This window comes from Schistocerca cancellata, chromosome 10 (genome assembly GCF_023864275.1).
Source record: "Schistocerca cancellata isolate TAMUIC-IGC-003103 chromosome 10, iqSchCanc2.1, whole genome shotgun sequence".
In the NCBI taxonomy this organism is placed as follows: Eukaryota; Metazoa; Arthropoda; class Insecta; order Orthoptera; family Acrididae; genus Schistocerca; species Schistocerca cancellata.
In genome coordinates, this window is record NC_064635.1 from 90,615,740 (window position 1) to 90,642,313 (window position 26,574).

Below are 26,574 nucleotides of genomic sequence, written 5' to 3' on the forward strand. Positions count from 1 at the left end.
CACGAGAATCTTCTGCATTACGCCACATACAAACAGACCAAGCCTGCGGGCAGATCAGTGGGGGACCATATCAGACAAGAAGGGCCTGCACATTAGTGGGAACCAAAGGGCTTCAGAGATCGGCAGGCCCGATCCATAAAGAGGTGTTACAGAAACGGCCTGCGGTTTTGGCCTGTTGCAGTAATCCACTCGTATGGCAAGTTATTCACAAGTCACAGATAGCAAGTTGTTGAAATGAGACCATGGTGATCAACACAGCCAACAGATAACTTTTCAAATACTCTGAGAATCAATAATAATTAGGATCCGTAGCAACTCCCATAAAGATATTCGCTGAGCCATGGTCAGGCATGCAGAAAGAACAATCACACTGCCACAACTAAATTTTCAGCCATAGCTTTTATTAGAAAATGAGAGCACACACACATTTACACAATCACTCAGACACAACTCATGTACACACCGCTGTCTCTGGCTGCTGCATCCACAGTCTCAGTCAGATCCAAACAGACCACTCCTCACTCCACCCTGCCTCTCATCGGCAGCTGGTAGGCTAGCAGTAAGAAGTGGTGGCAGCACTGACTGCAAGCTGAAAGGAGTGGTTGGAAGGGGAGAAGCAGTAGGAATGAGGGAGGAGGGAAGATGCATCCACAGGGTGTCTACGACCCAGGACAACCGGGAGATCCGGGAAAAACCCGGGAATTTTTTCATCCGGGATAAAACCGGGAAAAACCCGGGAATCTTTTTGAGTTCCGGGAATTTTTCATTGTTTTAGTTTTCAGTTAAATTTTTGTGATTTTGACTGGTAAGAACCAATACTCTAACAAAAAAATTTACCTTATCCCGCTTCTGCAGAATAATACTGCAGCAACAAAACATGAATGAGAGAAAAAAAGCGTGAATACCCAATACTGCCTGTAGAAGAAAGGTCTGGGAAGCAGTACAAAAGAAGGGAGTGCAAAAAGTGATGACAAGCAGAGTGGATGAGATGTACTGTTAAAGTGGGAAGTGAAAAAGACAGTTTGGCTCCAGCAAACAAGTAGTGTGAAATGGGTAATGCAATGTCACCTCTCTTCTCTTCACTGTGGTCTTGTGTGTGATAATGACTAAGATGGCAGAAGAAACTGGAGAAGATAATATGAAAGCAATGGTTTTCTTGAATGACTTGATGATCTGGGATAACATGGAGGAGGAAATTCGTGAACAGCTGGATGCTTGGGAAGAAACTGAGTCAGTATGGACTGACATGTAACATAAACAAATATAGATTCTGGCCAATTAAAAGGAAAGATGGAATAACTAGTAGAATGAGGATTGGAGGTAAACAATTGAAGAAGGTGGAAAAGTCAAGTACTTGGGGAGTGTGATAGAGGAAAACTGAAGAAATGAGTAAGAGATCAGTGAACGTGGCGTACACGCAGAAACATTCCTGCAAAGTGTTAGGAGCTTTGTTCAGACCAAAGAAATCCCATAACAAAGTAAATAAGTGATATTTAGAAGTTACTACATTCCAATACAGGCCTATGCATATGAAACATGGGTAATGAAGAAAAGAGATGTAAGCACATTACAGGCATGTGAAATGAAATTCCTCAGAAGTGGCATAGAAGTAACAAGGAGATGTAGGATAAGGAATTGAAAGGTTAAGGGAAATAGTGAAAGACGAACCCTTGCAGAGCAGGATAAAAACATCTAGTGGTATGGACACTTAAAGAGAATGGAAAACAAGAGGATTCCCAAAAAGACGCATGAAATGGAGATGCGAAGGAAACAACCAAGAGGGAAACCGAGGGGGGTGGATGGCTGACCTGTGTGGAGGAGTGTGTTGAAAGAAAGAGCCAAAGACTTGACCACAGTGAAATCAGAAATATGGTGGGAAAACACGACTAATGGCAAGGCTTATGTTCCACACTTTCCAGATGATGAAAGCAAAAATTAGTGATAACTGACATTCACAACATATGAAATGTCAAAGAACTTTACATGGTATTTCCTGTGAGCCATGTAATACAAAATAAGAGTATATACGTTCTGTGCTGAATGGGTTCCATAACGTCTTTGAAAATTTTGCATAAATGGTAATGGAAAATCAGTGGCTTTTAGTAAGAATGTGAAAATGGCACTTTTCACAAAATGTCACAAAATTTCGCATTTTCCCCATTCCCATATAAAAATGTTATAAATCTGATGCTGGAAGATTACAACTATTGATAAGTGATATTTACTTGAAGTTGAATGTGGCTTTTCACTTGTACAATGATAAAGGATTTGTAAGCTGTTCAAAGGTGACGAATTGCAAGTTACAGCTATGCAGATATGCTGAAAACATACAAATCCATTCACAATTTAGTGCAAAAGCAGTTTTCCTTGTTATTAGAAAATGTAGACATTGTCAATGTCCACTGTTGGACATCTTGTGTATTCAAATACCACAACTGGCAAAAGACATCATCACAATTTGCAAAAATAGTACCAAAAACACCAAGTCTCCCTCCCCATTTTTAAAATTATCTACATGAAATGAAACTCTTCTCGTAAAATAAAACAGTGAGTATTGCCTCAGGTGATCCTATATTCTCTGGAACACAAATTTTCCCCTTCATCCAAGAAAAACAATTCATGATAGTATTTTGCAACTGTGACTATTGAACTAATGAGCTGATAAGATTCACACGTCAGCTCCTGTGTTCTATGGAATTAGGATTATTAGATCCTTCTTGAAATCTTGAGTAACATTGCCTGTCCCGTATATCATGCATATCAGGCAGAATTATTAATAAATCTGAGGGACTCATCTACTTCAGATAACCTATTTTCAATTGCCTTTCAGCACTAGGTCACATTATTCTCACAGTATCTCATCTCCCTTCTTCTCTCTGTCTCGCTACAGTCGCAGTTTCAAATCCTGCCTCGGGCATGGATGTGTGTGATGCCCTTAGATTAGTTAGGTTTAAATAGTTCTAAGTTCTAGGGGACTGATGACCTTAGAAGTTAAGTCCCATAGTGCTTAGAGCCATTTTTCTCTTTGTCTACTTCCCCTTCTATTTCTTTCTTTTGTACAACACTTCCAAAAATTCCTTTTATGTTTCATGCCTAAGGATGGGGAAGGCTGCCTTATACTGGCTTGCCATCTGGTATCTTCATATTCACTTAGCTACGTTTCTTTTCTCCTAAATTTCCTGTAATTTTCCTACTGGTGACACCCATCCTTTTCTACGGTCATTCATGCTTCTACAACTTCGCATTCTCCTCTAACCATTCTTGGCAATTTTGCATTTACCATGCTCGCATTTTCTGCCATTTAATTTTTTTTTAGATATTTGTAGTCCCTTTTGCCTATGTTATGTCCATAAATGTTGCATTACACGTACGTAAACAAATTGACAGGTTTCCCACTAACATTGTAATTGATAATCATCTCATTTTGCTTTGTTATGGACTTTATCTTGCATTTACACAGAGTCAAGGCATGGAAATTTTTCATTCTCCTACATATGATTACAACCATTAATGACTAAACTTTTCCTTGATTATAACAATCAAAAATTTTTTCAAGTCATTCAAATTTTAGTGAAGATGCTCCATATGATACTGTGCTGAACGCATTTTGCAGCCAGGGTCCTATTCACCTTGACTTATCTGAAAAATTATGCGTGGAAAATGCAAGCTGTGTTTTACAGTCACAGTAAATTCAATGCAGTGTCAGAGGGGAAGGTTATCCAGTTATTTTACAAATAAGTGAAAGAACAAAGTTACCAATTTGATGAAACAACTTCATCCTTCAAATTAAGTAAAACAACTGTAGCACAGGCAGAATCTAGTTCTACACTTTGATATTTATTTGTTTGTTTATTACAAAACTAAAGTTTTTCTACTTGCAAATGAGCACCTAGAAGTTGAAATGAAAGTAATTAAATGTTTCACATTCTCAAGTAAAAACTTTGAAAGAAAAAGAAAAAAAATCAAGAAAGAAGTAATGCTTCAACATAAATTGCAAACACATTTGAAGATCACAGTATCGAAATAGTTTTTAATATCATAAACAATACATTTATTCATACAATGTATGAAGTTACTAATGAGGAAACACATACATTAAAATACTTGAAGGAATTATATAACTTTTAGGCATATCAAAATTTGGTAACCTAACTACACTACAGTAATAAGTTGTGAATCAATTTCACAAGATACAGGGTATTACAAAGAAATAATAATAATTATCACGTTATACTGCTCTCCAAACTTCAAGCGGACTTCTCATCTTGGATCCTTGTCTGTCACCCATTACATGCACAGCAGCACAGGAACCCGTCACAGAACACTGGGGAGATAAAAGAAATTTATTTCTGATTGTGCAACACTGTTAAATAAAGTACTAATACAGCTATTGGGTTAGCCTCACCCAAACATTGCTTGCAGCTACACGTTAACTACCCTGTCCTCAAAACGAAGACTGGTTTGAACATTTTAGTGCTTTGCAATGAGGTAACAAAAGAATGGGATAACTCCTAATACCGTGTCAGGCCTCCTTTTCCCTGGCCTAGTACAGCAACTCAACATGGCACAGCTTCAACAAGTCGTTGGAAGTCCCCTGCCAAAATATTGAGCCACACTGCCTCCATAACCATTCCTAATTATGAAAGTGTTGTCGGTACAGGTTTTTGTGCACCTCTCAATTATGTCTCGTAAATGTTTGATGGGATCTGGGCGGCCAAACCATTCACTCGAATTGTACAGAATGTTCTTTAAACCAATCGCAAACAACTGTGGCCCTGTGACATTGGCATCGCCATTCATAACAATTCCATCGGTGTCTGGGAACATGGTCTCCAAGTAGCTGAACATAACCATTTACAATCATGGTTGGTTCAATGGGACCAGAGGATCCACTCCATTCCATGTGAACACAGTCCACACCATCATGGAGCCACCACCAGCTTGCACAATATCTTGACAACAACTTGGGTCCACAGTTTCATGGGATCTGTGCCACACTCAAACCCTATCATCCACTCTTACAAACTGAAATCAGGACTCATCTGACCACGCCACAGTTTGCCACTTGCCTGGAATCCAACTGATATGGTTACAAGCACAGGAGAAATGCTGCATGCGATTTCATGCTGTTAGCAAAGGGAATTGTTTCGGTCATCTGCTGCCATACCCCAGTAACACCAGATTTCGCCGCACTGTCTTAATGGATAAATTCATTGTACTTCCCATACTGATTTCTGCGGTTATTTCCCACAGTGTCGTTTGTCTGTCTCCACTGACAACACTATGCAAATGCAGCTGTACTTGGTCGTTAAGTGAAGGCTATCGGCCACTGCGTTGTCCGTGACAAGAGATAATACCTGGAATTTGGTACTCTTGGAACAACCTTAACACTGGATCTGTGAATACTGCATTTCTTCACTATTTCCAAAATATAATATCCCTCCAACTACCATTCCATGTTCAAGTCTGTTAATTCCTGTTGTGCGACTACAATTACGTCGGAAACCTTTTCACACGAATCACCTGATTACAAATGACAGTTCCGCCAATGCACTACCGCTTTATACTTTGTGCACATGACACCACCACCACCACCTGTATGTGTGTGTATTGCTGTCTTATGACTTTTGTCACATCAATGTAACAGGTGAGGTGCTACTGAAGGTTACCACCTACAATACAACTGATGAACTCAGCTAGTTATAGGGGGACCCACAGTTACCACAGCTCCAAACCATGGTTCACAATTTGGCATTATTCACACAGACCCAGCACTGCCAGATCTGAAATATGTGGTAAGTAACAGAAAAAAATGGTCTGAAAGTCTTCTGATCACATTGCCAGCAGACATTAAGGAAGAAACGGGGCATATCAAATATTCAAAATCAAAGTAAGCATACATTGTGTAAGCGCACAGGCTTCAAAGGTCACAGATAAAGGTTTTCTGGCTGTAGAGCTATGTCATGTTGCAAAGAGTAATTATCACAGACATTTCCCCTGTGGTTGCAGTGCCCTTCCTCTGGTTCCTACTGGTCATTTGCAACAAAAATAAGTGGCCAAAATATCTGCCTTTATAGAAAATTCTATTTTTAACATACTATAATTAAAATTGCAAACTGTGTCACTGATAAGAAAGTATCAGTATGCTTATTCTAAACTTACGTCATTTACTAACAGCCTACAGTTTGACAAGTGGTCTTTGCTTAGTATCTAAGCCAGTCACCTGTGATATTACTATTTTTAGTCATCCTTGTCGGCATCATCTAGGATGACAGATTCACCTAATCAGTGGGAATCAACAAAGCAGCACAGAAATTTTAACTGCCAGTGTCACAAATAGTGCAGGTGACTTCTGTATACAAGGATGGTAAAAGAATGAAGCCACAAAATTACAGACCAATATTCTTAAATTCAGTTTACTGCAGAGTCCTTGAACATATTCTCAGTTCGAATATAATAAATTTTCTTGAGATCAAGAAGCTTATGTTCACAAATCAGCATGGTTTTATAAAGCATTGCTTGTGCAAAACTCAGATTGCCCTTTTCTCAGTATTGCACTGTGGATGAAGGGCGGACATGCGAGTAGTTTGGACTTCTTAAGTAACAGAACCCAGTATGTTATCCTCGATGGAGAGAGTTCATCAGAGACTAGGGTATTGTATGGAGTGCCCCATGGAAGTTGATAAAACCGCTGTTGTTACCTATATACATAAAGTGGTACATGGGCAGAAATCTGCAGTTGTTTGCTGGAAATTCTGTGGTATACGGTAAGGTGTCGAAGTTGGGCGACTGCAGGAAGGTACAAGATAACTTGGATAAAATTTCTAGTTTGTGTGATGAATGGCAGCTAGCTCTAAATGTGGGAAAATGTGAGTTAATGTGGAAAAGTAGGAAAAAGAAACGCATAATGTTCAGATACAGCATTAGTAGTATCCTGCTTGACACACTCACATCCTTCAAATATCTGAGCGTAATGTTGCAAAAAAAAAAAAAAAAAAAAGAAGAAGAAGAAGAAGAAGAAATGAAACGGAACGAGCATGTGAGGACTATGGTAGGGAAGGTAAATGGGTGACTTTGGTTTATTGGGAGACTTTTAGGAAAGTGTAGTTGATCTGTAAGGCAGACCACCAACGCTGGTGCAACTATTCGTGAATACTGCTCGAGTACCACGTCAGGTTGAAGGAAGACATCAAAGCAATTTAGAGGCGGGCAGCTACATTTGTTCCCAGTGGGTTCGAACAACAATAAGTGTTATGGAGATGCTTCGGGAACTCTACTGTGAATCCCTGGAGGGAAGGCAATGTTCTTTTCGAAGAGCACTATTGAGAAAATTTAGGGAATTGGCATTTGAAGCTGACTGCTGAACCATCCTACTGCCTCCAACATACACTGTGCATAAAGACCACAAAGATAAGTTACAAGAAATTAGGGCTCATACGGAGGCATACAGGCAGCTATTTCTCCCTTGCTCTATTTGCGAGTGGAACAGAAAATAAAACAACTACTAGAGAAACAGTGTACCCTCCATCACACACCATATGGTGGCTTGTGGAGTATTATGTAGATGTAGATTTCAGCTGTTTCTTCTGTATATGTTGCAATTTCTGAGGATGCGGTCATGGCAGGACCTGTGTAAACAGCTAAACATAGCTAAACATAGCCGATTGTGCACCTATACCAATAAAAGAATGTGACAATATATTCCTTTTCTCCTTGCTTCCAAACCCATCATCTGCCCATTGCTGTGTCACTGGCTGTGTGGAACCAATAGCTGAGGCAACCTCTTTCATTCCCATCATACCATCACGCGTTGACAACACTGCTGCACAAAACATGTAAGTACACTAATTTTCCCATCTATACTTTTACCATTTCCTGCAGAAATGTGCACTACTGTTGAATATTTGCCCAACTGTAAAGTCAATCTAATTCCGACTTTAAATGAAATACAATTTGAATTAAATACAACTTCGCTTCCGCCATTTGCCGATAGGTGGCGACAACGGTAAGTAGCGATTGAAAGAAACAGATTGCAGACATCAGGCAGTTAGCTTGGACCTCGGTCAACATAACCTCATTCAAACATTAGTCGATTTGTGTTTCCATCATAAAGTTGTTCTTGATTGAAAATGTCAGTTTACGAGCCTAATTCTCGTCATTTGCGGTAGGTGTTACTGTTTTGTTTTTCAATATGAAGAAAACAGTGGCTGAGTCTGATCGAATGCTCTCAAGCACGTATGGTAAGGATGCTATTAGTGATAGAATGTGTTGCGAGTGGTTTCAACGCTTCAAGAACGATGATTTTAATGGCATAGTGGTGGAAGAGGTAATGTTTTCGAAGATGCAGAATTGGAGACATTGCTGAGTGAAGACTCGCATCAAACTCGAGAAGAATTGGCACGATTAGTGGGAGTGCAACAGCAAGCCATTTCAAAACGTCACAAGACTATGGGCATGATTCAGAAAGAAGGAACTTGGGTCCCGTGTGAGCTGAAACCAAAAGACATTGAAAGGTGTTTGTGTGTTTGCGAACAGTTGCTTCAGAGGCAATAACTGGGGACGAAAAATGGGTTCATTACGATAACCCTACACACAAAAAATCATGGGGATATCCCAGCCATGCTTCCACGTCAACGGCCAAACCGAATATTCATGGCTCCAAGATCATGCTCTGCATTTGGTGGGACCAGCTTGGTGTCATGTCAGGTGTTAAAACCAACAATCACAGGTGTTCATTATCGAACACAATTAATGCGTTTGAGCAGAACATTAAAAGACAAACGGCCACAATACAGCGAGAGGCACAATAAAGTGATTTTGCAGCATGACAACACTGAACCCCATGTTACAAAAGAGGCCCCACATTGCAAAAGAGGTCAAAACATACTTGGAAATGTTAAAATGGGAAGTCCTACCCCACCTGCCGTATTCTCCAGACATTGCTCCCTCTGACTATTACCTGGTTAGATCAATGGTGCATGGCCTGGCTAACCAACACTTCCAATCTCATGAAGAAGTCACAAATTGGATCGATTCGTGGATCGCTTCAAAAGATGAACAATATTTTCGACACAAGATTTGTACACTGCCCAAAAGATGGGATAAAGTAGTGGCCAGCGATGGAAAATACTTTGAATGATACATGTGTAACCAATTTGTTTCATGAAAGCCTCAAATGATGGGGAAAAAACGACAGAAGCAAAGTTTTACACCTTGTAAATAAATAAATAATTAAAAAAATCCTTGTGAAATCAAGAATGAAATGTATTAATAATAGCTCATTAAAACTAAGCTTGGTCAAATTAGACACTGCCTGTGAATGCACTAGTGACAGTAGTGTGAATACTAGCACCAGCAATTTTGTTACACCACAATGCCTTTCCGAATCCTTCAAAACCTATCTTGATGTGACCTCATTTTCCACAGTCTATGTGTAAATATAAAATAACCCCTACACTAATCTATTGTACGAATTAAAAATGTAGACCTCAGAAGTAGTGGTTTAATCTGGGAATGTAAAATGATACTATATTTTCCGAACAACTAATTTAGGAAAAAACATCTTAAAATATGTGTCCTTGTCAATCTGTCATAACAAACTGAACAAGAGACACCTAAAACTCTTAACAACAATATTACGGAAAGGATAGATTGCTACTCACCATATAGTGGAGATGCTGAGTTGCAAACAGGTACAACAAAAGGAATGTCCAGCAATTGAACACACACACACACACACACACACACACACACACACACACACACACTCTGGAAGAAGCAATCTGGATTGGTGGGTGTTGTATCTTACTTTTGATATAACCACAGAAGGAGATTTTACTCATCGCCACCCTCAACTGTTTATAGTGTGATGGGGGAAGCGCTGTGAGAGAACACTAAAACACTTATAATGATTAATGACAAGAACACACACATTTATTAACACATATTAAACTTTCTACAAATCGGCTCAGACAGCAAATACTGAAGTTTCACTACTATCTCAGAAGCTAAGGCTGGGTGGTAAACAGTTCTTGTCCCACTAGAATGATCACTGAAGATGGGCTGGTGTGGACTCACTAGAAGCAGACGATGCGCCGTGAGGTACAAAGGAGAAGATGGTCTTCTCAGTAGTAGAGCTGACTTTGAACTATCCGCTCTGCTTTGACGCTGGCGTGTATCACTTGTCTAGTGGCACCACTGCTGTGACTTCTTGGTGTGGCAATCATTGGGTGGTTTGTCGACCTATTGATGCCTGTGGTGCCGCCTGATGGGGTGTGCTGTGCTTATGACACCACACTCTCACACTCTTCCTCCCGTACTGCCTAGCTGTGGATGTATATGGTTGCGGTGGGATCCGATGGAGAGGGGGAGGTCGGGGTACACCTGCAGCAGATTGGCCAGGGACCGGGACTGAAGCTGTCAACAGGCACCCGTCCGTGCCCCATCATTCGCCTGAACCCTCACGGATATGCCTGGCAAACTGCAGGGAGGGCGTACGCCTACATCCAGGGTCACAGTCTCAAACACTGGAGGACCCCCCCCCCCCCCCCCCCCCCCCCAAATCAGAGAGGGAGGCAAGAGGGCACAAAGGCGTCGCCCATAGCGACATGGGCTGCTGTGATATTGGCATCGAGGATGACAACGGGTCCACTTCCATGGGAAGTGCTTTGGGCTGAGATGCCATCTGGTCCACAGTGGGCAGCTGCGACACTGGCTCCAGACTTCCAGAGTCTCAGGGGTGAAGCTGGTTCTGGATCCTTTTAAGCAGCAACCCTGTACAGGAGGGTAACAAGAACATCTTGTGTCCGAGGACATACAAAATGGTCCTCTGTTGCCATTGCTGTCCAGGGCAGAAGATCCTGAAGATTACTGCCTCCTGGCTCTGAAAATGAGAATCATTGTACTGACCGGTACTCCTCATGGTGGGTGCAGCAGATGAAGCAGTGCGATGCCAGTGGCCGTGCAGGAGTTCCGTCAGGGAATGTTCATCTCATGGCAGTGCATGGTAGGTGGACAGCTAAAGTCCCAAGGCCTGCTCTCATGAGTGAGTTCCACGGTTTACTCATCTGTGCCTTGAATGTTTGCACAAAACGTTCAGCTTCACCATTTGATTGCAGGTGGAACTGCACTGTGGTAATATCTTCGATACTGTTAGTCATATAAATGTGTTCAAATTCCTGTGGTAAACTGCGATCCATTATTAGACACTACCACTACTGGCAAGCCTTTGATGCAAAAAAAATTGAAGTGAGTGTTCTGATAGTACTCGCAGCCATAGAATTCACCAGAAACACTAAGAGAAAATGATTGAAGGCATCCACTACAATAAGCCACTGCATGTTCAGCAAAATCAATGTGCGTGGTTTTCCACAGACCATTTGGGCATGCCAGTCAGAAAAGCATTGAGGTGGTGCAACCTGTTGCTCCATAAAAGTGGCGCAGCATGATGTCTGATCTTCAATCTAGACATCCATCCCTGAGCAAGAACAATGGCGTCGAGGAAGCTGATTTGTCCTCACAATGCCCCAGTGTCCCTGACACAACAACCTTAAAACATCCTGCTGAAGGGCCTGTCATTCTCAGTGTGTAACAGTAAAACACCAAGCAGTACTGACAAGGCTCGATGGTGAGTGAAGTACCAATGTAGTTCCAGCCGAACAACGTCTTTCATTCTTCTTTGCCAACCTATGTGCATGTAATTCAGCTCAGTGCTTAAATCTGCACCCACAGCTGTCTCCTGTGCTATGCAATGACAGCCCATGGGAAAGAAGCGTATATATCATCTATCTGACAACAAGACACTTCGGAGGAGTTGAACTGATCATCTATGTCCACTGGTAACCTTGATAGCATATCAGAATTTTAATGTTGTTCTGTAGGGCAGTACAAGATTTCATAGTTTTAGTTTGACAACAATAGAACCCACCATTGCAATTTCTGCACCATGTGTGGTGGTACATGCTTGCTTGGGTGGAAGACTGAAGAGAGTGGCTTACAATCTGTGACCAAGTAAAATGTCCTTCCATGGTGATTACACCATGAATCATCGCTAATGCTTCTTTTTCTACCCAACTGTAATTTTCCCAAGTCTTAGAAGTTTGGAGGCAAATGCTATCGGATGAGCTGTTGATCTGACATGATGCAACACAACGGTGCCTACGCCAATAGAAGAACCATCAACTGCTAACACTGCTGGTTTAACCATATCAAAATATACGAGGCACGTGTTACTTAGCGTTTGATCAAAAGCCAAATGACATTCTTTGGTCCATGCAAATTACGGTGTAACATGTGAAACGGAGCTGCAATCAGAGGCATGAATTTGTTGTAGTAGTAGTAATAGTAGTAGTACAGTTTGTGCAACACTGCTCACTGTTCCTTTAGATTTTAGGGAGCCAGCAAATCTTTGACAGCTTGCAAATGAGTCTGGATGGGTTGAATACCTTGCACATTACTGACATGTTCCTGATATTCTATATCCGCCTGGAAAAAAGAGCACTTATCTTTGTGACACTTGAAGCCTGTTATTACAGCACTTGAAAAAGGCACTCGAGATTGGCTAAATGTTCTTCTGCAGAATGTCCAAACATAATGTTATCCAGGTAATTTGAGCAAGAAGGCAGCTTGGCAGTCACTAGTTCTTAAAAGCATTGAAAAATTGCGGGTGCTGACGCACTACTGAAGGGCAGGTGTTAAAATTCAAATAACCCAAGATGAATGTTAATAACCAAAAAGTTCTTTGAAAAGTTATCCAAAGGCAATTGGGGGTAAGCATCCACCCAGCCTCTCTTGAAAAAGTAATGATGCTCGTCTAATCTGTCCAGCAGATCCTCTGGGCGAGGCAAAAGGTAAGTGTGTATCACTGTCTGAGAGTTCACAATCGACTTAAAACCAGCACACTGTTGAAGACTTCTTGAAGGTTTGGGAACGATGACTAATGGGGAAGACCACTGACTTGCACTGATTGGTTCGATGAAACCATCAGCTTGCCATTGTAGTAATTTTTCAGCGACCTGTTCCCTAGTGACAATGGGCACTTTCCTAGCTCAACAAAACTTCGGTTGGGCACTGTCTCTGAATGACGCATTAGCTGAAACATTGTTTGCACAACTAAGACGGTCACTAAAAAGTCTGCTAAATTTGTCACACACAGCTTGAAGCTTGTCTGTTGGCACATCTATTGAAATTTGCAAAACTGATTTGTGGATTGACAGTCTAAAAATGTCAAAAGAATCTAAGCCAAAAATATTCTGTTAAGATTCGGCAGAAATCGGTGTGAATACAACTGTTCTTGTTACACCTAGGAAAGTAGCTGGCATACTCAAAGTTCCAAAAAAGTGGAATTTCCTGTCCATTCTAAGCTGACAACACATGCATAGCTGGATTTGGTATTAGTGAACATAATTGTCCAGAAGTGTAACTGAAGTGCAAGTGTCCATTTGCAATTTAACATCTTCCTCGTCTATTGTCATTTTTTATGTACTGTCACAGTAACACAAATCTTGTCCCGACTATGTTCTACACCTAAGAGAACTATCACTTCCTGCCTGTTGCAATGAGTTACTACAATTTGTGAGGGTGAAGTTGACAAAGATTTAGTAATGGACCTGTGTTTGCTTTGGCATGACTTGTTTGGCATATGAAAATCGGCCGACTGGCATTTGCTAAGTTTTGTACTTGGGCGACCTTTCACAGCATTTACTACAGCCACTGGGTGCACTGTTCCGTGGTTGGCTGTGTTGTTACATGAATGATCTGGACTTGTTTAGTGGCATGTTGCTTGGGAATTTGCTGTCCACACAGCTTTTTCATGCACACTGACTGAACATGACTGTTTGTGTTGTAAAAATAGCTAACAGCATTGTGACTTGGGCACTGAGCACACTTAAAAGACTTTGACCAAGACTCTGTTGTTTTAGGTCTACCGGCGTTCTGCTGATGCAGCGTGGCACTGTTTGCCTACGTACGTGGCATGACACACTGCATCACATGTGTCAGGTGGGCATGGAACTGTTTACGTTCTACAGCACTACTCACATTGTCACTATACAATTCCTTAATATCTGACATTTGCACCTCACACTTAACTAAATCATAAGAGTCCTGAGCATCAATTAACTGTAACAATGTATATAAAGAAGGATCAGCTGTTTCAAAACAGCAGCACAAACTCTATTGGCACAAACATTTTGAGTTATAGCATCACACAGCATGACATGGCTGTATCATTGTTCACAACAACAAAAAAATTGGCAGTGCTTATTTAAACCTTGTAATTCAGTGATCCACTGTTTATGAGTTTGACCTGCTGCCCACTGAAGGCGGAAAAACTTGAACCCTGCAGCAGCCACGAGTGTTTGCTCATCAAAGTAAGTGGTTAACTTGCTAACTGAATTATCAAATTTACTGTTCTGGTTCACTGTCAGGAAACAATTTCACTATGAGCCTGCAAACATCCGTGCCCCACACCCTGCAATTTTTGTGTCTCCAATTCATCAACTGAGCTAAGTATTCTGACCAGTTCTAATGCTGTTTGTTGAAACTACGAAATAGTGGAATGGCTCATGGAGGCTGTGGCTGATGTGCTGCTTGTAGATTCTGCTGCTGTTGTTGTGTTAAATGTATAATGGCTTGCAGCAACTGCTGGATTTGCTTACTCTGTAACTGAGTAACACACGTCAGGGAACAATCCTGTAACACAGAAGCCATGCCTGTAAGGACTTTGGATTGGACGCTGCACACAAAATAATACACTCGTCTCAGCAGTAGTGTCCATACCGGGGCAAAATTACACGCACTAAATACTAATATAAAAAGAAATAGCAAGAAATAAATAATGTGTAACAAGGGTGGATGTGCAAAAACAAAAATTAATCCTGTAACTTGCGTAGATCCTTTCCCTCCTTGTCGCCAGCTGTTGTATCATACATTGGACAGAAGTACAGAAGGAGATTTGACTTGTCACCACCCTCAACTATTTATAGTGCGCTGGGGAGAACACTGCGAGAAGAATGAGGAGAACACTGATAATGATTAGGGACAAGAACACACACATTTACTGACGCATACTCTTCTTTGTGCGAATTGTCTTGGGCAGCAGACCCTGTGGTTCAATTACCATTTCAGAAGCTAAGGCTGGATAGTAAACAGCTCTTGTCCCAAGAGAATTTTCAATGAAGACAGGCTGGTGTGGACTCGCTAGACACAGACGATGTGGTGCGAAGCATACAAGTACAAGGTGGTCTTCTTGGTAGTAGAGCTGACTTGGAACAACCAGCTCCGCTGTGGCGCTAGCACATATCCCTTCTCTGTCAGTGCCACAGCCTCGACTTTTTGGTGCGGCAATAGCTGGGCTAGTATCTGGGGTGGGTTATCGACCTATTAATGCCTGTGGTGCTGCCTGGTGGTATGTGGTGTGCTTACGACACCACAGATGGGATAAGGAGGAGGCTGGGGCAGGGAGGATGACGGATTGCAGGATAGGGGAGGGTGGTAGTAAAGTGACACTTGTGGAAGCATACAGGAATGAGTTGGAGAGAGGGTAGGGCAGTTAGATGGGGAGGGGGGAGGCAGCGGGAAAGGAGAGAAATAAAATGACTGTGGATGCATAGGTGGAATGGAAAGCTGTGTAGTGCTGGAGTGGGAACAGGGGAGGGGAAAGGGAAAGGTGGGTGAAGAACGACGACTAACAGAGGTTGAGGACAGGATTACGAGAACGTATTGCAGGGAGAGTTCCCACCTGCACAATTTAGAAAAGCTGGTGTTGACAGGGAGGGTCCAGATGGCAAAGGATGTGAAGCAGTCATTGTAATGAAGAACATTGCGTTGGGAAGTGTGCTCAGCAACTGGGTGATCCAGCTGTTTCTTGGTCACAGTTTGTCATACAGACAAACAGCTTGTTGGTTGTCATGCCCACACAGAATGCAGCATAAATTGTAGATCACATGACTGGTTTCACAGGTAGCCCTGCATTTGATGGGATAGGTGATGCTTGTGACCGGACTGGAGCAAGTGGTAGTGGGAGGATATATGAGAGCGGTCTTACATCTATGTCAGTCCTCTCCAAAGGTCTCGCATTTTGCTCCACTCTCAAATTCATTCATGCAGGACTTTGTAAAGACCTTTCCTCCTCCTCCTAGTCCCTACAATGCAAACCCTTTTTTTGCCACCAACCCTACCAATCAGATTCAATTCCTTAGGCTCATCCCACACTCTCCCGAGAATCAAGCTCGCTCTCACCACCACTACCACTCTGCACACTCCAAAGTTCTACATGCTTCCAGTCCATGAACCTAACCACCCAGGACGCCCCACTGTGGTTGGTTACTGTGCCCCTACTGGGAGAATCTCTGCTCTTGTAGACCAATACCTTCAGCCTATTACCCACAACCTACCCTCCTCCTATATGAAAGATACCAACGGTTTCCTTCACCAACTCTCCGTAGTTCCTGACCCTTTACCACACGGTGCCCTGCTTGTGATGCCACCTCCCTCTACACAAACATCCCTAATGTTCATGGCATTGCCACTCTTTAACACTACCTTTCCCAATACCCAACAAATTACAAATATACAACCTCCTTACTGGTCACCATGACCAACTAGATCCTCACCCATAACATTTCTTCTTTGAATCAATGGGCACCCACATGGCACCATCCTCTGCCAATTTATTATTGGACCATCAAGAGGAATCATTTCTAATCACAAAGAATTCCAAACCCTTCAACTGGTTCAAATTCATTGATGCCATCTTCATGATCTGGATCAATGGTGAGAACACCCTATTCACATTCCTCCAGAACGTCAACACACTTCATCTCCCATTTGCTTCAACTGGTCCTCCTCAACCAAACAAGCAACCTTTCTCAAAGTTGATCTCCACCTCAAAGATGGCTACATCAGTGCCTCCACCCCTATCAAACCTACCAACCATCAACAATACCTACACTTGAACAGTTGCCACCCACCCCGTACCAGGAAGTCCCTTACATACACCCTACCCACCTCCTGGCTGTCACATGTATAGTGACGAGTAGTCCCTCTAGAAATATACGGAAAGTCTCAATGAGGGCTTCACAGATCATAATTATTCTCCCAACCATGAACAGATACAGATCTCCTGTGCCTTATCTCTCCAGTCAGCACCCACCTCCCAAGTCCCACCATCCAGCCACAGAGCAGCATTCCCCTTGTGACTCAAAACCACCCAGGACTGGAGCTACTGAATCACATTCTCCACCAGTTTCGACTACCTCTCATCATGCCCTGTTGGCATGACAACCAACAAGTTGTCTGTCGCATGAATGGCCACCGACAAACTGAAGCCAAAAAACAGCTCGACCACCCAGTTGCTGAGCACCCTGCCCAACAAAACTTTCTTCATTTTAATGACTGCTTCACAGCCAGTGCCATTTAGAGCCTTTCTATCAACACCAACACCAGCTTTTTTGAATTTATAACCATAATTTTATTAACGAGTTTATTTTCAAATTCATTAACGTTCTCATAACCCTTCTGGCTTTCATCTTCGCTAGTCATAATCCTGCAACCACCTATCCCCTTCCAAGTTCACACTCCTATTCCACCTGTCTTCTTATCTCCATTTCTGTCCTCCCCCTCCCCCTCTAACCACCTGACTGTACCTAGAAGACCCACCCTCCCTCCATCTTGTTCCTGTATGCTCCCGCAAGCATCACTTTCCCGTCCCCCAACCCTACCATGCTATACCTCCACCTCCCTGCCCCAGCCCGTCCTCCTTACTCCCATCACCCAGATTGCTTGTAACAACCATACACAGCTGCTTGCAGCCTGGCATTGGCATTCAGACACTGGTTTTGTGTGTGTGTGTGTGTGTGTGTGTGTGTGTGTGTGTGTGTGTGTGTGTGTGCGCGCGCGCGCATGCAGAAGCAGGCCATTTTGGCCGAAAGCTTACTTGTTGGCAGCCTCTTTGTTGTGCCTTTCTGCAACTCATTATACGGTGAGTAGCAATCTATCCTTTACAAAGTATTATCATTATTCCATCCTGGATTTTCCATTGCTGGAAACTCATAATCTGACAACATAAGAATTCTATGATCAAAACTGTTGACAACAAAGCACAGCCTGAAGAAAGACCTGATATTTACAAATAAGATATTTAGAGTGGGAAAATCAATTCCACAATGAAACTTAAATGTGCCAGTGGACAGATTTCTACGAATATAATGTGCCCGAGAACAGATTTCTACTCTCAAATTGAGGAAATACTGGTCACGAGGATTGACGTCTAGGAAAGATAATACTGCTGCATACTGAGATTAAGTCAGTTTTTGGCTGCAATGTTTGGAGAGGACAGTAGCTTGTGATAATGGTTTTGTGTGTTTCATTAGCTTTGGGAAAAAAACTCCATCCAAAACTTATGCTATTCTCCACCTATTCCATCTACCTCTCTGCTATTCCATGTTTCTTCTTTTTGGAAAACAAAGTTTTGTTCTCAACATAATATATAAAAACAAAGATGATGTGACTTACCAAACGAAAGCGCTGGCACGTCGATACACACACAAACAAACACAAACATATACACAAAATTCTAGCTTTCGCAACCCATGGTTGTCTCGTCAGGAAAGAGGGAAGGAGAGGGAAAGACGAAAGGATTTGGGTTTTAAGGGAGAGGGTAAGGAGTCATTCCAATCCCGGGAGCGGAAAGACTTACCTTAGGGAGAAAAACGGACAGGTATACAATTAAGCGCGCGCGCGCCCACACACACACACACACACACACACACACACACACACACACACACACACACATCCTGGCCTTAATGGCCGAAAGCTACAATTGTGTGAATCTTTTTGTTGTGCCTATCGTGACTCAGCATCTCCGCAATATGGTGAGTAGTAACTTTCCTTCTCTAATATTGTTACATTTTCTATGCTCATTAGACTGATCATTCCATTTAAAATATACCATAACTCTCTTCTTCACTTTCACAGGATAATGATGTCATTAGGAATTCGTATCATTAACCCTTTAACTGCTTTGACCTATTTACGCCCGCCACCAGTCCTACCTGGTACTCTGAATGACACGTTCAGAGTACCAGGTGGAAGGACTGGTGGCGCGCGTAAATATGTCTAGAGCACACAGGGACAGGTACAAAGGCGCACGTGTTAAGACATCCAGAACAGTTAAAGGGTTAATCAAGTCATGCTGTGTTTTAATCGAACTCTAGATTTTTTAAGTTTCTGTTATTGCTTTTTCAGTGTACTTCCTGGCAGATTAAAACTGTGTGCCGGACCGAGACTCGAACTCGGGACCCTTGCCTTTGTGGGCAAGTGCTCTACCAACTGAGCTACCCAAGCACGACTCACACCCCATCCTCACAGCTTTACTTCTGCCAGTATCTCGCCTCCTACCTTCCAAACTTAACAGAAGCTCTCCTTCGAACCTTGCAGAACTAGCACTCCTGAAAGAAAGGATATTGCGCAGACATGGCTTAGCCACAGCCTGAGGGATGTTTCCGGAATGTATCCGCAATATCCTTTCTTTCAGGAGTGCTAGTTCTGCAAGGTTCGCAGAAGAGCTTCTGTTAAGTTTGGAAGGTAGGAGACGAGATACTGGCAGAAGTAAAGCTGTGAGGACGGGGCGTGAGTCGTGCTTGGGTAGCTCAGTTGGTAGAGCACTTGCCCGCGAAGGCAAAGGTCCCGAGTTCGAGTCTCGGTCCGGCACACAGTTTTAATCTGCCAGGAAGTTTCATATCAGTGCACACTCCACTGCAGGGTGAAAATCTCATTCTGGAAAGAAATCTTGCTGCACCATGAGCTACTTGTGAAAATATTTACTTGATGGACTGGTATTCTGGCATATATTGCATGATCAGCGGCACATACTGTGTACGTTGTATCAAATGAAGTACAAAATATTTGATAATATTAAAACTGATATAGAGCTCTGTGGTACACAGGCTGTTATGCGTACATGTTACAACTGTGGAGCACTAGATGGCCACATTTCTTGGTCGTATTGGACATGATCAAGTTACTGTAATTACAAATTGTTAATTATTGCAATTCAATTTTGTAACAACATTAGTATGTGTGTTACTGTTGGGTGTATCAACATGGGATGTCCAAAATTCTACAAGGAGTGATTTAAGAACAAAATGGTTGTAAAATGGTCCTAACTGCCCAGGACCAAAGACAGTTGCCATGCCTCGTCAATGACAATCTGGTTCAAACACGACTGGAATTGCTGCTGCCAGTGAATGTAGGTCTATCTCAAATAGTTTCCAAGTGTACAATGCAAAGGGAATTGCACGCAATGGACATATGGAATCCAGTACTTCACAAAAAGCCGTTGTTCACAGCAGCAAATAAAGCTGCACACCTTCCGTGGTCTGAACACCACCAAAACTGAAGAGTAGCAGACTTGAGGCACATTTTGTGGTCTGCGAGTCACAATTTTGCTTCTCTTCTACCAACGCACGCCAATGAGTGCACTGACAGCTCAATGAGGCATTAAGCCCACAGTGTATGGAGGTTGTAGTATCAGCCAAAGATAGTTCCGTCATATTTTGGGAGTGATTTTCGCACCAGAACTTAGGCTCACTTATTCAGCTTCAGCTTACTGTGGACACAAGCCTGGATTTCCATCTGAACATTCTCAGTAGGCATTTGTTGCTCTTTCTTCATAATATGTATGCCGTAGAAACCTCCTTTCAAATCTATGACAGTCATGTCCACAGGACTGCATGTATACATTCCCAGTTTGTGAACACTCGGGCAACAGATTGCAGCCCGACTGGCCTGCTACATCACCCGATCTTAATCCCACAGAAAATGTCTATTTCGAACAGTGGGTGAAACATCCCTGCAATCTCTACGAGATCTGCTTAGTGAGCAGCTTCAGCTGGATACGCCGTACCTGAAAGTTGTACTTTTTCTCACTGAACGATTGTCCTTATCGAGGCTAGAAGGAATGTTACACGATATTAGAACGGTATCTGCTGAAAGTAGACAATATGTTTTGTTTCATCCTCCTGGCCATTCTCCTTCACACCCTTTTGGGCTTCAGACAGCCTGTTCCAGTAAAAAATATGTGAAGAGCACATAATGTATTTCTCGACTGTATTAGGGTGCACAGCTGCAACAATATTCCTTAATTCAGTGTTTCTCAGCCTTTCAGTATACAAAGACCCAATTTTCATCCTTCACCTTTTCCTAATATGACAATATATAATGTATTTTGACACTAAAGCTGCAAAGTTAAAAACCTTACACATTACCACGAATTACAATTTATTGCTATTTCCCAACACTGATCCACTACAAAAACAAAACCAAAATCAATGGCCCTGTACAGTACTCAGTCTTTCATGTAGAATCTGAAGGTATCTCAACTGCCAAAGTAGCCATCATGAATCAAAAGATAATTTAGTAATAAATCAGTCTTTGAAGTTTGGGCAGGGGTGGACTGATGAATTCTCTACACCGAATGTCAAAGCATTCTGTACACCATTGTCTTTTTCAACATCCTACCTTTGCAAAACCAGATTTTTTTGCACTGCCTGCTTTGATGACAAAATATAGATCTTAGCTAAACATAGAAAAAAAGTCAAGAGTGAGTGTTTCTAACATTAACCCCACTTCTGGTCTGCTCTGCAAGCCAGGTGAAAGGGTGTCACTAATAATTACAAGACTTGTTTAATTATTGAATATATTGTGCACCATTTGTACAGTACTATCTATTAAGTGCATCATACCAGCGTAAATGGGAATTTTAATTTACTATTATGTCAGAATGTATTCTGCTTCTCTTTTCTTTAAGTAAATCAATAATTTTTTGAGTATTTTTAGTAAGCTTTTGCCTCTCCTCCCCCCTTCCCCCTCATTTAGTGTCGTCGTCCCCCCACCTAGTGGGGACATCCCATAGGTTGAGAATTGCTGTCTTAATTCAAATATATAAATGAAATTCTGAAAGGAAATGAGATGGAGTGGGGGGAAGCAGACTGAAATATGTAATCCTTGACACTACTATCTACCATAGATCTGTTCTCATGCAAACTTGAATACTAAATCGTTCTACCAATCGTCAAACGTAACTGCACAGAATGTTAAATCAGTTTTATTGGTGAATGTCTGTACAGCTTGTTAATAAATTACAGGTATGATCTGTGGAGTGCTCTACTAACCAAAACTTATGTGCCGCATCAAGTTTCATGTTGCATACTAATTCCAGTGTATGCCGTCCAATGGTTTTCCAATTACATTCTTCTTTGCAGAGTCATCATCGGATTTACTGTAACATTAAGAAAGACAGTTCGTGAATGCCTGTAAATCTCCTCTGCTAATGCAAATTCTGTCACAACAATGTGCTCATATATACAACTCAACAAGCCAGTACTGACATTAACAATAATACTGAAATGTTCTAAGGCAGTGAGCATTCCAGAAACAAGGAGTTTAAAATTAAATTATTCCACAGCAGAACACTTAAGAAGTAGGATCAGAGTATCCTGACAAGTGAAAAAAGAGACAATGGTCAGTAATGAGCCCGATTCCAGCTTGACCACTTTGGAGTATACATGAATGTATACTTTGAGAGTGAATAATATTTTCCATTGTTTCATTAGTAATATTTCTGATTAAAGGTAGTGGACTGATCTGAAACTCCTGTACTGTAGTAGTATATAAATGAACAAATGTGACAAATTTCGCATTAGCTGGAAGTGGGACAATATAAAAATTTTTCTCTACTTTTAGTCAATGTTTCTTTAGGTTATGTTCTGTTTATCTCAGGAATTCCTTTCGGGCTTTGTGGAGCAGCAAGTGAAGTTGAGCTGTGCCTAACATGCCAAGTGCAGCAAACACGTCTCGGCACTGTACACTGCTCAAAGTAATATACACGACCTGAACATATGACTGACAATATTGTCAACTACACTGATATTTTTGTAATGACATAATCACACCCCAACCCCATGAACCATGGGGAGGCTTGCATGCATCAGCAATACAGATGTTCGTACCGTAAACTGTTGAGAGTTTCAGAGGGTGTGACAAAAAGTACCCTCCGCCACACATCATTAAATGGCTTGTGAAGTATGATATAGACCTAGATGTAGAGGTAGAGAGCATTAGGGAATTGACGACAGCAACAGGGGAAAGGAATACAGTAGAAGGAGAATAGGTAGCTCAGAAAGATGAAGAAGTGAAGTCAGCAGAGGATCAAGTAGGTAACAAGACTAGGGCTAATAGAAATCCTTGGGTAACACAAGAGACATTGAATTTCATTGATGAGAGGAGTGAATTTAAAAATGCAGTAACTGAAGCATGTGAAAGGGAATACAAACATCTAAAAAATGAGATTGGCAGGAAGTGCAAAATGGCTAAGCAGAAACGTCTACAAGACAAATGTAAGGATTTAGAAGCATATATCACTAGGGGAAAGATAGATACTGCCTACAAGAAAATTAAAGAGATCTTTGGAAGAAAGAGAATCATCTAAATGAATATCAAGAGTTCAGAGGGAAACCAGTCCTAAGCACGTTGAAAGGAGGAAAGAGTATAAAGAGGATCTATACAAGAGAGATGAACTTGAGAACAATATTATAGAAATGGAAGAGCACATAGATGAGGTTGAGATGGAAGATTTGATACTGCATGAAGAATTTGACAGAGCACTGAAAGACTTAAGCCGAAAAAAGACCCTGCAAGTCAATGACATTCCATTAGAACAACTGATAGCCTTGGGAGAGCCAACCAAGACAAAACTATTCCATCTGGTGAGCAAGATGCATGAGATTGGAAAAATACTATCAGACTTCAAGAAGAATATAATAATTCCAGTTGCAAAGAAAACAGGCTTTGACAGGCGTGAATATTACAGAACTATCAGTTTAATAAGTACGGTTGCAAAATACTAACATGAATTCTTTCCAGAAGAATGAAAAAGCGGGTATAAAATGAGCTCGAAGATTGGTGTGGATTCAGGAGAAATGGAGGAATACACAAGGCAATACTGACACTGACTCCTCTCGGAAGAAAGGTTGAAAAAAGGCAAACCGACATTTGTAGCATTTATAGACGTAGAGAAAGCTTTTCTCAACGCTGAATGGAATACTCTCTTTAAAATTCTGAGGGTAGCAGGGTAAAATAAAAGCAGCAAAAGGTTATTTACAACTTGTATAGAAACCAATGGTAGTTATAAGTTCAAGAAGTATGAAAGGGAAACAGTGGTTGAGAAGAGAGTGAGACAAGGTTGTAGCCTATACTTGATATTCAGTCTGTACATTGAAAAGCAGTAAACAAAACAAAAGAAAAATTTTGAAATAAGAATTAAAGTTTGGACAGAGAAATAAAAACTTTAAGGTTTGCCAATATTGTACTTCTGTCAGAGACAGCAAAGGGCTTGGCAGAGCCGTTGAATGGAGAGGACAGTGTCTTGAAAAGAGGATACAACATGAACAACAACAAATCAGGTGATGCTGAAGCAATTAGATTAGGATATGAGACTCTGAAAGTAGTACAAGACTTTTGGTATTTGGGCAGCAACGTAACTGATGATGGCCTAAATAGAGAGGATATAAAATGTAGACTGGTAATAGCAAGAAAAGCATTTCTGAAGAAGAGAAATTTGGCCTCAGGGAAGTTAGCCCCTGAATTTCAAACTTTTTAAAATCCTGGTGCTTTTGGTTGCTCTACCTTGCTCCAGGCATCTGTAAATTTAAAAACAAGCAAACAATTAAACAAATGCAAAATTTTTGATTGATTCCCACTTTTTGAAAAGTTAGATTTTTTAATGTTTGCTCAGATATGTTTTAGTTGCTCTGAATGTTGCTTCAGAACAACAATGTCCTTGGACAAACAGTTTTCAAATGGGAAGTAAAACAGATTTTCCCCCAGTCTCCAATTTTTTAAAACTCAGATTTTTTATGCTTGTTCTTAGCTGTTCCGAGCATTGCTTCAGAGCAACAATATTTCCAGATAGAGTTCAAATGGGAACCAAAACCATATTTTATGCCGCCCTCAATTTTTGAAAAAATGCCTTTTTTTACACTTCTTCAAAGTGGCATCAATTCCTCTGAACAATGTCGGCAAATAAATGATACTGAATTGGGTGGTAACAGAAGAAAGGGATGTAGTATAGGAGTTAAAAGGAAAAAATATTTTAGAAAGCTACAATCCTGGTTTCAATTATTCCAAAATGGCAGCCTTCTGAACCAAATCTTAACTGAAAATTAAGTGGGAGATATCATGAGCTTGCTTTCTATTGACATCTGTTACTCTCTCATTGACGTGGGAAAATGATCAATCAATGAGCATGCAGCAAAAACTGTGTGCAGACTGTCAATTACCTTCCGCTCTTTTTAATTTTTAATGTACCGTCAAACGGGGTGATTTTGGACGGTTTTGTCATTATTTTGATTGTAACTTTTGTATATAATTTATTGTTATGGAAGTGATAGGGTATATGTGTAACGAATAAAATATCCCAGAACCAGAAAGTGTATGTGTAGGTATATTTATCTGAGGCAGTTAAAGTGTCAGAAGTCGCCCCATGGATTGGGGTCATTTCCGACATGTGTTTTTTAAATCTCTGTCCGAAGTTACAGTATATAGAGGGTGAATTCGGACATTTACTGCCTTTTTTTAAAATTCTACATGCTTTTTATTTGATTTTGGTGACATTTTACACATTGATCATGTTGCTAGGTGGGAAATTTTCCAGCTTTGCCTTGATATTGGAGAAAAACATCTTAACAGTCTCTTTATTCACTTCTGCATGAGCTCGTTTAATATTTTCGCTTAAGTGAACAGAAAGATCTTCTGACTGTCGTTTGAGGAATAAATGCACCCATTCTTCTCCTGGCAAATTATTACGAAAATTTTTCTCTTTTCGGCCAGATTTATCAAGGTAGCCTTTAACTAAATATCTAATATCCAATTTAGTGAAGGGAAATCCCCAATGTGTAGCCCTCAAGATACCTTGGTTCAACGTTTCTTCTTCTTCTTCTTCTTCTTCTTCTTCTTCTTCTTCTTCTTCTTCTTCTTCATTTAGCACTGGCTGTCCTCCCATTTTTTCCGGATGTGCTTCCTGCACTTTATTTTGTAGCGTTGATTTAGGTATACCATACAAATCACGCGCTTTTCTGTACGATAATGTACCACTCTGAATATCACGAACAGCTTTATGTGTAAGTTCCAGGTCATAATTAGACCGTACTGTAGCACCTCTCCTGCTCTTATACGTTCTTGGCATTGTCCGAATTCACCCCACACAGTACACAATTTTACAAAAACTGTCGGCATTTTATAACCTTGCACAAGAAACTAGACAAACTTGTACAGAAATTGTCTCAATGCGGTTAACTACTGAGCGCGTCGACAATTGCGGTTACAATAACTTCTCGCTCAGCGCAACAATCGAAAGTTTCCACTTAACAATAATGCATGGATTTTTAACACTGAGACTGTTCACCAATTATTCACCTAGGGAAACAATTGACGCAAAATAAAAGTATTGGAAAGCAATAAACGAAATCTTGCACTTAAAATAACTGGCGCACGGAAGTTAAAATAAGTAACTCT

The 26,574-nt window shown here is 41.2% G+C and overlaps 1 protein-coding gene and 1 non-coding gene across 13 annotated transcripts in view; both read right to left on the bottom strand.

Moving 5' to 3' along the window:
- Positions 1-4,009: 4,009 nt before the first annotated feature.
- LOC126106495 (speckle-type POZ protein-like) overlaps positions 4,010-26,574 on the bottom strand; it is a 131,088-nt gene continuing 108,523 nt past the window's right edge. For all 12 annotated transcript variants that reach the window (XM_049912809.1, XM_049912810.1, XM_049912804.1 and 9 more), the window contains 2 exons: positions 22,176-22,282; positions 4,010-4,324 (listed from right to left, as the gene is read on the bottom strand). In XM_049912809.1, the coding sequence (XP_049768766.1) occupies positions 22,213-22,282 (70 nt within the window). In that variant the 3' untranslated portion in view covers positions 4,010-4,324; positions 22,176-22,212. The remainder of the gene's footprint in view (positions 4,325-22,175; positions 22,283-26,574) is intronic.
- Trnac-aca (transfer RNA cysteine (anticodon ACA)) lies at positions 19,275-19,348 on the bottom strand. Its single transcript has one exon. It is a non-coding gene; the product is annotated as a tRNA-Cys (tRNA).